The sequence below is a fragment of the Haplochromis burtoni genome, unplaced genomic scaffold (assembly GCF_018398535.1).
Source record: "Haplochromis burtoni strain Fernald_Lab_line unplaced genomic scaffold, NCSU_Asbu1 Contig_33, whole genome shotgun sequence".
NCBI lineage: Eukaryota > Metazoa > Chordata > Actinopteri > Cichliformes > Cichlidae > Haplochromis > Haplochromis burtoni.
Genome location: NW_024582394.1, coordinates 329066 through 349252, shown reverse-complemented (window position 1 = coordinate 349252; position 20187 = coordinate 329066). Strand labels below are relative to the sequence as shown.

Genomic DNA, 20187 nt, shown 5'->3' with positions numbered 1-20187 from the left:
AAACTCGTTAATATCAAAGCTGAATGTTTTTGGAAGTAGTTTTTAGTTTGTTTTTAGTTTTAGCTATTTTAGGGGGATATCTGTGTGTGCAGGTGACTATTACTGTGCATAATTATTAGGCAACTTAACAAAAAACAAATATATACCCATTTCAATTATTTATTTTTACCAGTGAAACCAATATAACATCTCCACATTCACAAATATACATTTCTGACATTCAAAAACAAAACAAAAACAAATCAGCGACCAATATAGCCACCTTTCTTTGCAAGGACACTCAAAAGCCTGCCATCCATGGATTCTGTCAGTGTTTTGATCTGTTCACCATCAACATTGCGTGCAGCAGCAACCACAGCCTCCCAGACACTGTTCAGAGAGGTGTACTGTTTTCCCTCCTTGTAAATCTCACATTTGATGATGGACCACAGGTTCTCAATGGGGTTCAGATCAGGTGAACAAGGAGGCCATGTCATTAGTTTTTCTTCTTTTATACCCTTTCTTGCCAGCCACGCTGTGGAGTACTTGGACGCGTGTGATGGAGCATTGTCCTGCATGAAAATCATGTTTTTCTTGAAGGATGCAGACTTCTTCCTGTACCACTGCTTGAAGAAGGTGTCTTCCAGAAACTGGCAGTAGGACTGGGAGTTGAGCTTGACTCCATCCTCAACCCGAAAAGGCCCCACAAGCTCATCTTTGATGATACCAGCCCAAACCAGTACTCCACCTCCACCTTGCTGGCGTCTGAGTCGGACTGGAGCTCTCTGCCCTTTACCAATCCAGCCACGGGCCCATCCATCTGGCCCATCAAGACTCACTCTCATTTCATCAGTCCATAAAACCTTAGAAAAACCAGTCTTGAGATATTTCTTGGCCCAGTCTTGACGTTTCAGCTTGTGTGTCTTGTTCAGTGGTGGTCGTCTTTCAGCCTTTCTTACCTTGGCCATGTCTCTGAGTATTGCACACCTTGTGCTTTTGGGCACTCCAGTGATGTTGCAGCTCTGAAATATGGCCAAACTGGTGGCAAGTGGCATCTTGGCAGCTGCACGCTTGACTTTTCTCAGTTCATGGGCAGTTATTTTGCGCCTTGGTTTTTCCACACGCTTCTTGCGACCCTGTTGACTATTTTGAATGAAACGCTTGATTGTTCGATGATCACGCTTCAGAAGCTTTGCAATTTTGAGACTGCTGCATCCCTCTGCAAGATATCTCACTATTTTTGACTTTTCTGAGCCTGTCAAGTCCTTCTTTTGACCCATTTTGCCAAAGGAAAGGACGTTGCCTAATAATTATGCACACCTGATATAGGGTGTTGATGTCATTAGACCACACCCCTTCTCATTACAGAGATGCACATCACCTAATATGCTTAATTGGTAGTAGGCTTTCGAGCCTGTACAGCTTGGAGTAAGACAACATGCATGAAGAGGATGATGTGGACAAAATACTCATTTGCCTAATAATTCTGCACTCCCTGTACACCAGTCCAATTCCATTCCCCAATTAACTGTTCAGTAACAATATCTGGGGATGTTTTGTTTTGTTTGTTTTTTTAAGTAAGAACTGGCCATTTAAATCATCCCTGTGACAGAGCACAACTTGACCCTCTACTAATGAAAGCTTAAATACAGCTTTAATCTCACTCATGGTTCTGATTGGTTAATTGTTAGTCAACCGACAAGTTGATGACTGTTCTTTTTTAGAAACTGCTGTTTTATGTCACAGCACCAAAAGAAACAGTCCACAGTCTCAAAGGTCTGGACCCAAGCAAGCGCTTTAGAGGCAGCTAATGCTGAAAGAAGGGAGGAAAAGTCATTATTATGCTATGATAATGAGTATATATCTTCCTGTTGCTACATAAATTGGACCCATTACCTGGAGGACAAATAATCAAGTAACATATTTAACATGCCATTGAGGGCACATTCTGCTTTACCCACTAATAATCCCTGAATCATAATTACATCTAGATCTGGCTGTAAGCCCTATTACATTTGCTCAATTATTCCTTTCCTCTCGCTGCTACGCTGCCTTTTGTACTTGCAACAAAGAACAAATTCCCTGAAGCTGTCTAACATTTAAGCAATCGCTTTGTTTTCCAATGTAAAGTTTAAAATCACAAACAATTTTTAAAAATATAATTTATGGTTTAATTTCTAAATATTTTAAAGTGCAGAGGAGAAAAATAATACTGTGATTACTAATCGCTCCAACAGGCTCCTGTGTCCTCTCCCTGGAGCTTTTATCCGATGAGAAATTGATTACATATCAGTCACAGCAGAAAGAAAAACTATCCGGACTGAACAAAGGATGCAATGTTTAAAAAAAGAAGGGAAAAAAAGACCCTGTGTTTCCCCCCCTTCTTTTGGCTCTTGTTGATCTGATATTGATCACCTGACACTGGTCAAATATCCCACTCTGCATTCCGAACAGATGCTGATGGGTGGGGAGGGGATAGCCTGACAGGACAGGGCACATGTGGCAAGCTAGTTAGGACAGTCACTCACAGGAGGATCATTGATCTAGATGCCGTTTTGTGTTTTTAGGATAAAATGCATGCTCAAGTGTTAACACTGCCTTACCTGCATCGCTTTTTTGCTCCCTTAACGTATTCCAAGTCATGAGGCTGCAGTTTTAAGATGGTTTGTATGCCGGCTCTTGTATTATAAAAGGAATTGATGTAAATGCTTGTTTTCCTACCTACACTTAGGCTTTGTTCATCTTTAAATTGAACATTTCAGTAGTGGAAGAAGGCATACTTGGGTAAGGAGGATGTGCTGTTTGTTTTTGTTTTGGTTTATTTTGGTTTTACATCCCGAGAATGTTGTCCTCAAAACTCTCTGTAAGGAGGACCGCAGAGAGTTTCATGTGCGACACTATATAGATCCAAGCACCATTCCTAGTCTCTTATGAAGTTACTTTTCAAAGTTAACAAGTATGTGGAGAAACCCTGTCAAATCAATGCAGATGCAGTCTCTCATGAATATTATGCATATGCTGTATGTGAGGATTTTTCATCAATCCCCTTTGACCTGAAAGGAAAAGGTGCAGAGTGTCAGGAGCTTTTACTTCAGTGATGTCTAGCATTGTGAAGGGAGAAGAGCCTGTTTCCGGGGACTAAGAATAATTGGTATGTTTATACAATCAATGGTAGAATGCAGTCAGCCTTCTCTGGGGAAATATGAACACAACAGCACTACCACCTGCTCCTACCTCTAAAGTGTGCTTTGCAAACCAGAGAGAGCTATATGACTGGTTTCAGGTAGCGTCCTCTTTGTTAAGCTCCTTTCACTATGCGGTATTAATACGGTAGTGTAAATGTAAATAAAATGTCATGGATGTCTGCATGTTCAGTAATGTGTTAATTTTGATTTGGTTATTCAGGCAGATTTTTTTTAACATCATCTGCTTGAATTTTGACATGACATATCTAAATGTGAAGCAAAGCATGCATCTTTTTCACAACCATAACTGTTCTGCTGATATCTTGCTAATTACTATGCTGCTTTTGATGTTTGCTTGTATAAAACTCCCATATGAATTCAACAACATCATTATTTTCTCTATGACAAGATGAAAATGCAGATGCCATACTGGATAACTGCTTTACTGTGTACATTTTTACCTACACCAACCATGGCTCGTTAAACAGACTCTGACTCACAGTCAATTTTTGTGAGAAAGAACATATTAATGACAACAACAAATTTCTATATGTTGTAATACCCCATAAAATCATCAGTTGAAATCTATGTGGAAATTTCCACTCCGGGTCTGGGATGAGAGAGCTGAGTGTAAAAGCAAAGCTCTCAATTTACCGGTCGGTCTAAGCCTACCCTCACCTATGGTCACGAGCTGTGGGTCGTGACCGAAAGAACGAAATCGTGAATACAAGCGGCGGAAATGGGTTTCCTCCAAAGGGTGGCTGGCCTCTCCCTTAGAGATAGGGTGAGAGGTTCAGCCATCCGGGAGAGGCTCAGAGTAAAGCCGCTGTTCCTCCACATCGAAAGGAGCCAGCTGAGGTGGTTGGGCATCTGACAAGGATGCCCCCTGGGCGTCTCCTGGGCGAGGTTTTCTGGGCATGTCCCACCGGGAGGAGACCCAGCACACGCTGGACAGATTATATCTCTCGGCTGGCCTGGGAACACCTTGGTGTTCTGCCGGATAAGCTGGAGGAGGTGGCTGGGGAGAGGGAGGTCTGGGCTTCTCTGCTTGGGCTGCTGCCCCTGCGACCCGGCCCCAGATAAGCGGAAGAAAATGGATGGATGGAATTTCACAACCGCAAAGATAGAGACATAAAGTGTAAAGTTTTTCTAGACGTTTCCTACACATGCAGTTTTTATCGCCAGGTAACCACCATATTTAAGCACTGCCTTTAAAAAAACATTGCCCAAATAACCTCTCAGAAGTATTACCAAGATGACTGTCAAGTGAACATTGTTACAATAAGCAGTGGGTGTATCCAAAGGTATTTCTAATGGCAACTTAAATATGTTAAATCCTGCAAGTGACGGGGCCATTTTGACTTCATATACTGTTCATTACTAAAGGTACAAGGTGGACTAGAAAACACATCTGTCATGAGAAATATGTCACAAAGCTTCTTACCTTTGTAGAAGCACTCTTCACTGTGCATGATGGTAATCCTGTGTCCTCTGATGCACGAGGTTCGGTGGAGCTCACAATGGTTCTGGTAGAGTTTCCCATCTGAACCGCACACCGGCTTGTAGTGTGGTTTGCAGTGATCCAAGCACTTGCACTCCCCTTGTTCGGTCTCATGATTGACCACACAATGGCGTCCCAAGCCACAGTACTTGTGTTCACATGGACCCGGATAGCTGTTGTGCCCCATAAAGCCTAGAAAACACACAATGGGGCGTAGAGCATTACACTTCTGTCTGACTTTAACTCGTGATCTAAACAGGTTCCTGCCAGACACAAATCGAAAGCCTGGATTTAGGCTCCTGTCAAGGGCTGGATCTAATTCAGGCTTTTTCCCTGTCCCCTAGCCCCTCGGGGAATTCCCATCAATACAGGAAGGTGTTTTTCTCAACTCAAAGAGTGAGTCAGTGAGATCCATAAATTATGCAAGTCAAGTTCACTGTAAACCATTCACAGTAGGAAAAAGCAAAGAAATACATTTCTTTTTTTTTAATTCATATTTACACCCATGTGTCCTGAAAACCTCCCACTGAGTGGACTGATGAAAGAAAATGATTAACTAGACAAGCATATTTACAATAACAATCAATCAGTCAATCAATCAATCAGTTAACTTTAGTAGTTCAAAGACTCCACCCTTATGGTGAATGGATCCAGCAGCTCTTTAATTCCACTTCTCTGCTTTGAGGTTTCAAATATTTTATGAGCCTAGGAATGTGACAAGAAAACAGTGCAGTTCTATAAATTTGGGATTCACCGTCTTTGCTTCACTAATGAATATTTTCATTGTCGTCAATACAAGCTACAGAATTTCTATGGTCTTTTGATGGTTTCTATGATCTTGGTCTACTACCTAGGCTAAACCTTTTTCAGCGTGGCCTATCTAAGCTAACATCTAACATTGGCAAAAGTGCAAGAGCTACCTGACAAAGATCAATATCCTTTACACAAACTCGTTTCAAATTTTTGATTTAAGGTTATCATAATGGGAAATTTTCCCTGTGTGCTTCCTTCTTAGGCAAAACTCAACATACATGTGCACAGAGGTTCAAGAGAGAATGTAACTATAACTGTGCAAAAGAACAAGAACAGGAACAATGAGAGTCATTTAAAATAAATTATGAACTGTTTAAGAAAAAGTCCCTAAATGAATTAACTGCTCCCTACCAATTAAGTTGACAAACAAGGTTAGAAACAAGGTCAGTATACTTAAAACTAAACTAAACTTAAATGGTAAAAAAACAGAACAAGGATGAGGAGGCTTTGGTCCAGATGTTTACTGGCACTTGACATGTTTACAGGACAGGTTTTTGTACTGTGAAAGCCATTACAGATGAGCATGTCAATGGCTGCATTAAGAAGAGGTGAGTCTGAAAATTATTTTTATGCACAAAATACAAGCATGACTTTTACAAGTCCAGTACGTTAAGGCATCAGTGTTTGTCTGAACGTAAAACATTTTGCCATGCCAAACACTAACCATATCATAATAAATTGAAAGCTTAAACTAAACTAACTAAAACTAAATATTTCAAACAATAAATATTAAATGGACCCACTCTTGAAACTAACAAATTAAAAATGGATTGAAAGAAAAAATTTGAAATTAAATATGAATAAAAACTCATGAAAAATACAAAACTATAATAACTTTGATTGGAAACCACAAGGAGAGGGTTTGTTTACAAGGTCAATGTGCCCCTCAGTGTACATGTGCAGTACCTCCACCTTGCTGCAAGTGGGAACTGAATGACCAGAAGAGATGGAGCAGCTTGTATTTTGCAGTAACCAATGTATTTTCAAATAAAGTGACCCTTAAAATAGCAAGGGCTACAATGTCATTCAGTATTCATTGAATTCTAGGGTTAAGGAATTGAGGATTTAAAATGAAAAAATAACCAAAAACCGTATGTGTGAAAGGTGTCCTTGAGTAACAGATTTATTTCTGGAAGACTATAAGGTTGCAGTTCTGCAACAAACCCTGATCTCTGACCACTGTGTGGAGGAGGGGAAAAAGGAGGAAAAGACGTAATAAGAGAGCCAAACATCACAGCTTATATGGTGATTCAGCAGCAAACATAAATAAAATCATGAAGCTGTGTGATTTGTGAGGATGACTTCATTTACAAGGGGTTTTATGAGAGCAAGATTAGTGTGATTTTCTCTGTGGTCTGCCTTTTCAACCTGTATGAACACTAACATGACTTGACAGGCCACAGATCAGTCCGTACAGTAACCCATGAACCATATCAAATATATTGGCTTTCTAATAGCAGCCTGCCCGCTCTTACATTGCCCTTTGGAATAGTCCACAAGAGGCGGAGGGGTATGTTGAGCGCAGAAGGAAAAAAAATGAAAAAAATAACCTCAATCATACCTCTCAAGGCTGCACCCTGATGAACGTAAGGGAAGTCAGGCAATGACTACACGGAAAATGATTATAGCTTTGTCCACTACCTACTCCAATAGAGAAAAGGTCACTGTATTTATAGGCCTTAGTGTACCCTTATTTAAAAACTACCAAAGTAATAACACTACCCTGCAAATATAGTTCAACCTTTTTCTTTCACATGACAAAAGGGACATCATAAAGGCTGTAATAAAATATAAAATAAAAAAAACAAAATAAATAAAAAGAACACATACATATTTAAACACACACACACCTTCATACAGACCACCAACTGGTGTTAATGAATGAAAGCCCACCATGGCAAACAGCCTTATGGAGGAGTGTCATGAATTCTGTTTTAATGAACACAATCGCAACATGCCTTGTGCATATTAAAGAGGTGGAACTGGCTTTATGACTATGAAAACACACAAACACACACACACAATACAGAAGAGCCAATAGTGATACAGTTGTTTGATTGATGTACTTCCCTATCGAGGCCCTTACACTATAAGAGACTATGTGTCACAACAAGCTGTATCTTCCTTTTTTGTAGTTATTTATTTTCTATTTTCTCCAGCTTTATCAGAGAGCTGGAGAAATTCCTCAAATATTCAACATGAAATTAAATGGAAATTGTTCTCATAACAGATGACATTTTTTAAAAATGTTTTATGTGATCGATAGAAACATTTTTCAATTCTGAGAATCTGCTCTTGTTCTGGGTTTTTAATCATAGTTTTTAAAACTACATCTAATTTTCATTTGAGGCAATTTTGTTTTTTGGCTCAGTCCTACTCAAATACAAATAAGACAGTAATCTCACTGCAACTCATAGGAAACCCCACAAAAAGAATTTGCGGATGCAAAAAAAATTTCACATTCAATGACCAAGTAGTTGCAGCGACCAACTCTTCCCCCAGATATTGAGACTGCAAGGTGATTGCACAGGTCGCTGCTGCAAAAGCAGGAGGCAACCTAAAAATTGCAGTTGAGCTAAAACTGATTGTGATCACTTAAAGTCTGATGAAAGTCTGCAAACAATTCCATCAAATTGATAAATGCGGACAGATGGCAGAATGCCAACATGCTGCAATCGATTTACGTCATTCTGCACCAATGAGTCCAACTTGACTTCACTAGTTGTCAACTGGTTGTACTCTGGTTTAATTGCTATATAAAAGCAAGGTTGTTGATCATCAATGTGATACTTTTATTAAATTCCCTAACAACTACGTTGCTATTTATGGAGATTTTCTTTCTGTTTCAGATCTATGAGGTTTTGGCTAGACTCTGAATCTATGTAGTTAATGAGAATTTCTGGATGCAGACAGTACAGCAGGACCCCAATCATACACAGATGACTGATTACACCTTATTGTCATTATATCATCAAAGTAACTTTTAATATGGCAACTCATGGCAAGTTGTCACAGACTCTGATGCCCATCTTCATAGCAACCATTTCTAAAAGGACAAGATCGTAAGTTCATTGCACAGAGTCATTATAATATTGGCCATGCAATGGTCTCCGGTTACTGTTTTGTGACTATAGCATTTGATAAAGTTTAAGTGGCTTCCAACCAGCTGAAATGACTTAGCTGTGAAGCAGATTGGTGTTTCAGAAAAGATAAAAGTCAATAACAACATCCAAAGCATTTCTTTGCTGCCGAGAAAGACACTCACCCCCCTTACATACACTCTCTTCTGTATTGGGAATAATGAGAATGCATGATAGCTATCAAGAACAACGCAAAGAAAATAAAAGTGTTGGTGTTTAGCAATACTACAGTCTTTACCACTTTAGTTCCAGTTCATGTTTAAGAGTAGATTTTAGTACATACCTATACTCGAACTGACTTCTAACCCATATTTAGCTATCAACTCTATTAATCTTCCAAAGCATTATTAAAAAAGTAGATTAATTATTAAAATAAGAGCTACATTTTGTCTACTTTGCCTGAGAATTATCGTAACAACTAGGCTTCTACTGGTAATGTTCACATAATGTAATTTCCTCTCCGACCACTGTCACTGCAGAGCACCGAATATCTAAAAAATATATAATGTCAATGCATTTTTGTTTTCCTTCCCATTATCCACTCCTAAAGCAAGATTATTTCTTACATAGCTATTTCGGCAAGTTGCCAGTGAACATACTGCATTAGGCATTTCATTTACTCAGAACCATATTACCCAATGCAAATTAGCTGCACACGATCACAACTCGTAGATCACAAAGTTTCACTTAATTTCCTCCACATAAGGATGCCCAACTTAACTGGAAAACTGTCATGTAAAATAGAAAAATAACAAAATAAGGTGTAAGCAGACCAGCATGCACAGATTTTACTCACACTGCACACAAGCTGTTCACTACCAACCAATAAATATTGACTACAGAGAGGTGCTTCACTGCATTAATTACAATCTATGACATATTTAGCTTTGAGCGGGACAGTATAGTGCTCGATTCATTCACAGAGAAACCAAGATCAACACCATCTATTCACAGACAACCGCAGCAGATGGTTATAGAAATGCATTAAAGAAATAGCTTTGCTTCTGAGACCGGATCCATTACATTCTTTGTCGTTAGCATCACTTTATTCTTCCATTTATTAAAAACAACTTTTACTTTTGTAAAGTCTCCTTCTACAGAGATGGATATGAGCGGAAATCACAATAGTTTCAGGCTTTTGTTTTTATGATAATAGTTTGTATAATTATATGTATTTAAAGACAATGAGTCTAAAGATGTTTAAAAAAAAACATACTGCATAATTTCAAAGCTTCCTAGAACATCAGAAGAATCAGCTGAAAGACTTCTACAGTTTCACTTTTGAGGCTTTCAATCAGAAGCCTTCATGAATATCTGCCTTCAGTTTTAGCAGTCACACGTCAGGGTAAACAAAATGACTTAAAGTGGTGCGCCTCATTCATATCCCAAACAATCCCCCCACACATAGCCCGCATTATGCTCTATCCGTCACAGAGGATTTAGACGGGATACAAGTGTGTACACTGTGACCTGATTGGAGCCAGTCAATTTGCTAGTTTATTAATTCCCCGCGGTGCACTGGCGTAATGATTATTCAGTGAATTTGCGTCGCACAGCGAGGCATCCTCCGTCACCAGCAGGGTCAGCGAAGGGCAGAGTCATCTGTTATCAGTATGCACATCCAACTGTCTGGCCATCAGCTGACAACAGAGACAAATGAGGGATCGTACACAGCAATTCCTTTATTGATGACCTATTGTTTTTCAAAATGTGGACAGAAATCCATGATGCCAAATCTTCAATGGGACCCTTAGGGTAGAAATGTAACTTGTCTTGTATACACCCACTGAGATTATAGATCATGTTCTACCAGTGGCTGAATACAATCTGTTTACTTGAAATATAATGCATGAGTCTCGCTCTGTGAAACTTCATTGCAGCTGATGCTTCTTTTCAGAGCAGCCAGTCAATTTGTTTCTCCTCTGCTTATTGTTTTATCACGGAGTAGTACAATATTTTTATTGTAACGTGCTATGACATGAACTGTCATTTGTAAACACACCACAACTTCTGCTACAATACCTCAGCTTAGGTGGTATTCTTTTCTTTCCATGCATCTACTACACTAAAAACAGGAAGAAAACAAGAGAAACTGAAAAAATCTGACCTAATGACAACAGACTCCCACACCATGCAAGTTTTGCTAAAGGACTCAATAACACTTTGAGACACTGTGGATACTGACATATGGGTGGACTTAATAGTGATGATGTGTGAGTGGTGATAGCAGACTGTAAATTATATAAAAGTCACATGCTAATAAAAGTTTTTAGCAACAATTTTTGAGTTTGAAAGAGTCGTTCCTGTGAGCTGGCTCACCGGAATTTCCTTTTTTTTTTTAAACTGCAGTTAGAATGAGGCTGGATAGCAGAGAAATTAATATTTGTGAAGTCAACACAGCCAAGGCTGACTAAGCAAAACCAGTGAGCACAAATTCTTTAGCAGAAATTAGAACAAAAAGGCCAAAGTCAGCAGGTCAGAACCCAGAAATTGTCATTAACATACTCCCCAACAGAGATCATTTTTGCATAGTTTCGAGAACTGAAAGTATATTTATGCAGACTGCAACAAAACAGTGCAGCAACATGAGGTTTATAAGAAAAAGCAAAGGGATCTTAGACGCCCTATATCAAGTAGCTTCCTTTGATGATCAGGTCAAACATGCTGGGAAACAATGCCTTTGTGAGATTTATAATATTTGTTAGCTGTCTTCATCATAAAGAAAGCAAGGTACAAAGAATTTTAGGAAAAATGTAAAACTAAAACACTGGGGGGGGGTTTGCAAAATTTGTGATCACCAAAGCTTTTTTCAACCCACGTTCTTGATCTAAAACATCTGACTCAGCTAAGCCTTATAATTAATCCATCTTTGTTCTCCACTAAAGGAGACCCATTATCCTCACTTTCAGTTCCATCTTTTTCATTGTTGCTTTCTACTTAAGCAGCTTTTCATGAGCCACAGCTCAACATAATTCCTATTTATCTTACATTGAGGCTTTAATGCAGCCCTCAAGTTTATCTTCTGTTTGAAACAAACCATTTAGCTCTTTTTGCACGCCATTTAAATAGCTTTTGTCTGATTGGTTACCCATTATCAACAGACTGTTTGAAAATCATGTGGGTGGGGCTTCTGTGTTCACAGCCAGAGTTAAGTGCTTGAAACTGAGCTGTTAGGTTAGAGTTACTAACACACACTCTGAACGATTATTAAAAAACAAACAAAAACCCTTTGGTAACATTTATTGGGTCAAAAGTTTACATTAGTTTACAAAAAGTTTCCAAACACTTTTTTCTTTGAATTGTTCTTTTTCCTGAACAGCAAAATCTTTAATGACTTTTATAAACAGGAATTGAGTGCACAGTTTTACTTTATTTTGGATTTTCTCCAATCTACTTCAAAATCAGTTTTGATGAGTTTGGCTTCATTGACTTGTTAGTGAACTCAACTGTGTTCAAGTGTCAACAGTCTAGCCATTAATTTGAGTGAAGCTGAAGAATTTAGAAATAGTCCTCCTTCGTCACTGCATCAACTTTGGACAATTTCCCAGGACCACTGGGAGTAAAACAGCCCTGGATCATGTTACATCATCATGACTGACAGTGGTTTAAAAGCCTCACCTCCTCGAAACATCTGTCTGTTTTTGGGTTATTCCTGAACATCCAAACCAATTTCCTCTCATTTCAGAGTAACACCTTGGGACCTTGGCAGAGTGGTTAATCGTTCACAGCCAAATAACATATATTTAACCTCTTAAGCACCCACGCACCCAAAGATGGGTGCAAAAGGAAGGAGACGAGGAGATCAGAAAACTACTGGGGGCTTAACAGGTTGAGTACAATTGTTTGTGCTGATGATTTTCAAATCTGCAGTTGATTAGAAATGACTCCAAGAGACCTTCCTACATAACTTATGTAAATCTAAAATTCTCATTCTCAGATCTTCACTGAGTTCCTTTAGCATTGTTCTGAATATTCAGTGCTGTCAAACAAATCGTTTTTATGCTGACACAAAGAAACTACCAGTAGCAGTAAATCATGACTCCTAACAAGAAGTTAATAGGCATTGGCATGATCAAGTTAAAATACACTACAGAACCTTCAACATCACTTATTCAAAATTCGAATGTAAAATCATTTCACGCTGGACAAAGAACAGTATAAAGAAATTAATAAAATTGCATTCAACTTCTGACCACAATTGGTAGTATGCACCATTGAAACATACATTAGAAAAGAATAAAGGAAAAATATGATATCATTAGATTAAAGAAAAAATTTGGGTTAATTTTATGCAAGTCATTTATTCATTCATTAAAATATTAGGATAATGTTATGTTTTAGCCTTTTAAGTTACATACAAATATATTCATGGTATGCAAATGAAGCATTTAGCACTGATAACAGCTGCATAATTGTCAATTAGTGACAGGTATTACAGTAACTTTAAACTGCAGAGAAGTTGTCTGAAATTGTTTGATGAGCGACAGTTATTAAGTTAAAGTTACGTTAGTGCTATTGTGGACAGCTGGACATTGTAATTGACTGAACTACTGTTTGCATCACAGACTGAAAGGACCCTGAAAGGAGTCTGACTGTTTAAAATGACAAGCTTTAATGTCACCTTGGAAATTACTTAACAGTTCACCAGCTGTATGCTTGCTATATGCTGAAAGAATGGCACTGACAACAGCTGTTTATGCAAAACTGCAGCTGAATATTGAAGTAATCAAAAATTTAAAAAAAAAAAAAATGAAATAAAAAAATCCCTGATTCAACATTTACCTTTAAAATCTTTCCGGGAGCTAAATAAACTTTTGTTCTTAACCTTGTTTGATAGAGTTCTGTGTTTTGAAATCTCAGTGTGGCGAATGGCTTAAGATGCAAAGACAATTAGTCAGAATTATCTCATTAAAAACCAAATGAAAATATGCCCTGTGCAGGTAAAACATTAACCTTTAGTCAGAGCGTGTAAGCAACACCAAGGTCCTGACAGATGTGACTCCAGTGTGCAGTATTTGAAGGGCATCATCCCTCCATGCATGCATAACGAGGTGAACACTGTGTAAAGGGATAACAGACGTACTTGGACATGGCCAACATAATCAGATTGTCTTTGCAGATGGATCAAAGCATTGCTATGGCACCAAAAGACAAGCTTTAAAACCACAAAAAACCCAGTAGTGTTATGGAAATTGTCTTCCCCAAAGTGTAACAACCTGCACTCTTTGTAAAGCCATTCAAGCTTCTCATAACTCTGTTCCTGATGCTGACTCAAACAAACAAACAAAAAACACACACACAGACATCCATTTAAGCAATATCATTTTGAAGCATATTTTTTCCTTGGACAGGCATCTCCGTACCTCTTTTTTTTTTTTTTTTTTTGCGAATGCTTTCTATTCTCTTTGTAAACTCAAACTGTTGCTGTAGTACCTGTATCTGATGTTTTCCATTACAACAGCTCCGAGTCCTGAGGGAGAGAGCGAAGCGTGGTAAACAACAGTCAGGCGCTAAGCTCACACAGTGCAGAGTTTAGCTGGCCCACAAGGTCCATGAATAAGAAAAAGGAGATGCAAATTGGAATAAACAACAACTACAACAATCTTAAAACTTTACTTGCGCATAAACAATGTCACAGTCCCTCACACCAACTGACACTTTGTGCAAATAAGTTATCTGAAATCTCAGACGGTGAGCAAGTTCTTAAGTGGAGCGCTGCGAATACTGGAAGGCACAAGCGTGCACATTAGCAGCGGCAGCAGCAAAGTGTATTTTTAGCCAACCTGTTGTCATGCAAAGAAAAGGTGTAACATATTCACGGTTAAACATCTGACATCATCCAGTCTGCCATTACCTGCCGTTTTTTCTCAAACAATGGTTGCATGTAAGTCTGACCATTAGCAGCGTCTCAGGAACAGCAATTTCCTGAATGTCACCAATTTGTTGACAATGCATTATTTGTGACATATTTATGGAGAAGGACATTTAATGGCACTAAGCATGATTTATTTTCAGCCATCCTGAGCCGGAGGCATGCATAGTCTTGGAGATTTCATTTTAAAACAACTGGTGAATAATTTTCACCTAAAGACAGGAACCTTAACCAATAGAAAGAATTTTGAATTCTTTCTATTGGTAGAAAGAATTTCCAGATAAATTCATTTCAGGCTCAATTTCCGATGTGTTTGTTAAGCTCGCAAACTTGTCTCTTTATTCAAAAATGAATCTTCTGCCAGGAAAAGGTGTTAAGTGTGGTCACTGCGACCCCCTTCACATTCGGTGCTAAATGATTTACTAAAGCAGCATGGTGGTGCAGTGGTTAGCACTGTTGCCTCACAACAAGAAGGTCCTGAGTTCGACTTCGTCATCTGAGGATTCTGCATGTTCTCCTTGTGTTTGTGTGGGCTCTCTCTAGGTACTCCAGCTTCTCTCTCAGTCCAGTGACATGGACACCTGGGTTGGCTGGAAGACTGTTTACTTAGCCTGGCAGGGTGAAGGACACTGTCTCAGCTGAACTATGGACACGCACACACATACTGATACTGATAAGCACTCACTGACGCATCACCCTCCCTACCCCGGATCCAACGCCACCTCCAACGCTTACCTCCCCTCTGATGTGGACATCGGGTCAGCTGGAGGCGCAGTCGAAGATTGCAGCGGTCCCAGATCAGATGTACACACTGGAACACTTTCCCATGTTGCTTGTCTGTGTTTTATTGTGCTATGGTGTGTTGACATCTGTGCATTATCCTTTTGTGTTACACATTTCGATGTTTTTTTTCCTCGCTACCTAGCCTGACCTGTCTCCCCAATGTGATGTTTGTGTATTGTATGTACGGTCGGCAAGGTCTGTCATCTCGGTTGTGGGCAAAAGACCTGCAACTGACAAATAAAGGCAATTTCATCTCTCATCATCTCTCATTTGGTTAAATGGTGACTGCCCATAGGTGTAAATGTGAATGATAGTCTTTCAATCTGTGTTAGCCCCGCAGATTGGTGACCTGTCCATGGTGTAACCTTCCCCTTGGTAGCTGGAATAGACTCCAGTGCTCCCGTGACCCTGACAAGGATGAGTAGATGAGAATGGATCGATGGATTATCTCCACATTTCATAAGTGAACAAACATCAGTTTAAAAGGTAAAAAGAAGAGGCTGGTTACACTGGCAGTCTGGGCTTCTGACAACAGTTTGTTCCAGAACAATGGACTCCAGAAGGTCCACGAGAACAGACCATAACTCACTATATATCAAGAGGGTCTCCAGTTTAAACTTCCTCAGTGTCCAACTGTCAGAGGACCTGTCCTGCAATAGACACACCTATGCTCTCAGTGGCCAGGAGTTAGCTTCGTGAGGAAGCTAAGGAAGGCTGGGTAAATAAAAATTCCCAGTACTATAAAACACATGCAGCGCAAAAAGATGCACTCCATAAGAAAATAAAGCTTGAATTATATTTTCTCCCTTCTATATTTAGCTACTTAAGGGTTTACTTAAAATACACACTATATCAATATGTTTAAAATCAGCTCTTGCAGATAATGAACAGCTTATACAGCTCAAAATTGATATGAATGTAAATGTGCATAATTATCAATTTTTCACCAGAACACTGTCAATTTAGAAAGCTCCTGGGTTTTGAAATATCAGAATCAGATTTAAAGTTGTTCTCTTGTTTTTTGTCTTCCTTCTTCCACAAACTACAAATTTGTCTAGGTGTATAGAGACAGATGCATTAACTACACTGGAAGTACATTTGGCATGGTTTCCCATTCGTTTACAAATTGTTTTCTGGTGATAAAAGGTGTCAAAAAGGCAGGCTGTTACAGCATTGTTATCTTCGGCTTTACACATGGCACGTCAAAGACTTGTTTCTGTCAGCCCCAAAGGTAACGACCTGCTCAAAGACCTATATCCATCAGCGTCGTTAAGGTGTTGTGTTATCACCTGCTGAAATGCACTTCTTCCCCTACCAAATGCTAATTGCAACATTGTGACAACACTTTTACTCCTGGTGGCATAAACAACTCTTGAACTATTTATGAGTATCTATTTGAGGTATAAGAGCTTTTTCAAGCCTTTTAAGCAGAGCAACACACTATGTTTAAAACATTGATGACTTCCCTTCCACCTCGATGACTTCATTCCACAGCCCTTTCACTAAAATACAAAGACAAAGTATTGGGGAAAAAAAATAAAAAACATTGTCACTTCTTATGTTTCCATTTTTATCATTTTACTCACTGTGTGACTGCAGGTCAACATATAACTCTGTTTCATACTGTTACATGGTTGGACTATATATTCCTAAATTTAATTTCCCATGTTCTGTTTGATAAATTCAATCTAGTCTGACTCAACAAGGAACGGAGGACAAATCCTTAAAATCATTTATAAAGGGGAAAGCCTATTCCATTTTAATAAAAGCTGAGCTCTGCAACCTGCTGATCTGAAACCCTGCCAACCTCTGCATCTCTAAGTGCCGTATAAAAAATATATATATAACAGTTATGTTCAAGAGAAAGCGTTTGCATTCACATTTTCGACATTTAACTCTTATACGAGACAACCGAACAGTGAAATCCAATTTCCTCTTTAACAGTAAAAGCAGCCAGAGTAGAAAGTGCAAGGGTCAAAGCCACTACGTGCTGACAAGAATAGCTGCAAAATACGCTCTGGTGTACCTTGAATTATCACATACTATGAAAACTTGTTAGATACAGAAATTCTGCAGGGGGGAAAAAGCATTACGTCTAAACAAGACAGGGACATTTTCAGTTCAGGTAAAAGGACGGAGATACAGACGGGGGTGTTTACTACTCAACATCTATCTTGTCGCCCTCTACAAACACAACTGACAGCACATGAATAGACTGTGCTTCGTGTTTATGAAATCTAAAAGAGCACCGAAGTCAACTCACGTTCAACTTATTCATAAAATGCTGTCTAACATATTCATCACAAACCACTTTGCAGAGTACAAAGGACATAGTGTAAATACAAATTAAAATTATATGACTAAACTTCACATGAAATATTCCCCAGCTTGTCAACAGTGTACAAAGGTATACATCACAGCTGCTCAGCAGAGGCTAATCAAAGAATCCCCACCCCTACAATAGATTTTTTAAAAAGACTTTCACTGCTTTGAAGGACTGTAAATTAATCAAACCACACTGTCAAAAGGAAAACAGACTCTTTATGAATGAAAACATCAAATCTCCTTTTTCCCCCCGCATGGTTTTTAATTAATACAGAAAAAAACTTGCACTGTTTATGTAGAAATTGCACCAGTTCATTTTGAGATTCAACACTTATAATAATTGCAAATGTTGTTCAAATATAGGGACAAATATTGTTTTATGAAAATTATGCTACAAATCTTCTACAAAACCTCTTTACTGACTTGCAAGGTTTCCTTGTGGATGTCTGGTCTCTTTTTCCTCCATTTTTATCCACCTTTATAGTTACTGAATGCAGCAACAGAGAGAACCAACAGACCTCCATGCTAATTGACTAGCTGCGATTACACAGCCTTTGTCGAGAACCAAGACCTTTGTGATAGGTGGGTACTCTTACCAGCGGGAAATTTCAAAAATATCTGGAAAAAAATGGTCTGTTTGTTATTCCGTGTTCTTGTGCTGTTGTTGGTTATTTAGTTTAGCATGCAGAAAAGTCCTAATTCGCTATACACACAAAAGAAATCTTTGGATTGACGTGTACTGGGTGTGAAAAACAATGCTTTTAATGCTGCTTATGTGACCACTGAATATTTTATCATGTTTCTCCTTTTTCATGGTAACCTCTGTTTTCACTCCCTTCCTGTCAACACCGAAGTAAGTGCTTCTGGCGTTTCGGTGGACCAGAGGCAAGCACGTTTGCATAGGCTGCATACCCAAAATCACTCTTTACAGCCAAATAGCTACACAAACACAGAGAGACACAAATGCAGCAACCCCAGTTCCACTTATGATGATGATGCACACTTAAAAGAATAAAAAAAGAAAGAAAAGATAGATAGCCTAGATAGCCATCACTCTAATGTGCACCTGTTTTTATTCAGTGACCATACTCATTACATTTTCATTTTAGGATGTATACCTTCATCAATGTTATGCAAATTGTGCTGTGAATGTGAAATGTGTGAAATGTGAAAAAGACCAAAAGAAAAAGCATTCAATTTCAGGGACAATACTAAGAGAAGTGTGTTACTTTTAGGCACTTATAGTATCTGTATGTGTGCTGGTTCCTGGCTGAGTGCACGTGTAAGAGTGGATGAGAGCACCTGGTAACCACTTGGCAACTTTCCGTCCCATTTCATTCCCTGGCCTAATGACTGAACGTGGGCCAGACTCCTCTCTCAGTCTGTCCACATCAGGATGCAGCACTGAGAGCGTTTCCACCAACAACCCCATTTATCAGAGATTGCCGCCTAATTGTAAGCACCCTGCGCTACTCCCATTACTACTTCACATTACAGAGGGCTGGATGGTGGGCAAACAAAAAGACAAGCAGCTTTCCTTTTCAGACCTCATTTCTCTCTCCCTCTTCCTCTCTCTCTCATGAACTTTGTATGGCTGATTCTGCATTACTATATCTCTGGGTGAAATATTGACATACAAAGATAAAAACTGTTTAAGTAAATTCAGTCCAATGTAAAATGTTCTTGCTCAAAGCATTACACGTACTCCTGACATTTAAGGTAATATTTTAGTGGAGAGAGATTAACACGTCTCTCTCATACAAAAGGAGATACAAAAAGAAATGTTTCTGTTTATATTGACTGTAATACAAACCTGACTCTTACTACTTGCACCAAATAATTTTGACATATTTTGTGAAGAAACTATCAAACCGAAAAGGCGAACTCTTCAAAATCAAGAAACAGCTTTCTATGCTGAACAATAAAACAGGAGTAAGAGTTCTTCTTTCCCAAAGCTGGATATTTCCAGCTTAGTGTATGTACTACCATTCACCGAAGACCAGCGACCAGGAGGACTGAGTTGTATTTATTAGACCTAACTGTTAAGCTGAGTCTTCAGAATAGAATTTAGTTGATGTACCAACCAGAAGTAATCCTAGTCTAAACTAAAACAGGCTTTGTAATGTTAATGCATATGACTATGGCTGTTTTCTACCCCTGTCTAGCTCTGCCTTGCTAATTTATTTTGGATTTGCGGCAACAACTCACGATCAAAGGAAAGGAAAATGCAATTTCACAGACTCTGAAATAATAATAAAAGCATACAAAAAAAATCAAGAGTTAAAACATTACTGCATGAGCACACCAATTGCCAACTATTGCACTTCAATAACAAATACTAGGAACCACTGTAAGGAAAATATGGAAAGAGCACCTGATAAAGACAAAAACTTGTTTTTTTTAGTTTGTTTGTTTTTAATACAACGAAGCAGCAGGCATGCTCACTGCAAATCACTATACAGACTGATGACTTCATGTATTTTTAAAAATTCATCTGCTTTTTTACCAACCATCTGATGAGTTGTTGTCCAGCACAAACTCTGATGACAACTCCCTTAGAAGTTAAAACAGAAAAAGAACGCCTTTCAT

General features: G+C 38.8%; 1 protein-coding gene across 3 annotated transcripts in view; it reads right to left on the bottom strand.

Annotated features, from left to right (window-relative positions):
- fstl5 (follistatin-like 5) overlaps positions 1-20187 on the bottom strand; it is a 196811-nt gene that overhangs the window by 119801 nt on the left and 56823 nt on the right. For all 3 annotated transcript variants that reach the window (XM_005919390.2, XM_014332737.2, XM_005919391.2), the window contains exon 4: positions 4609-4857. In XM_005919390.2, coding sequence (XP_005919452.1) covers positions 4609-4857 — 249 coding nt within the window. The remainder of the gene's footprint in view (positions 1-4608; positions 4858-20187) is intronic.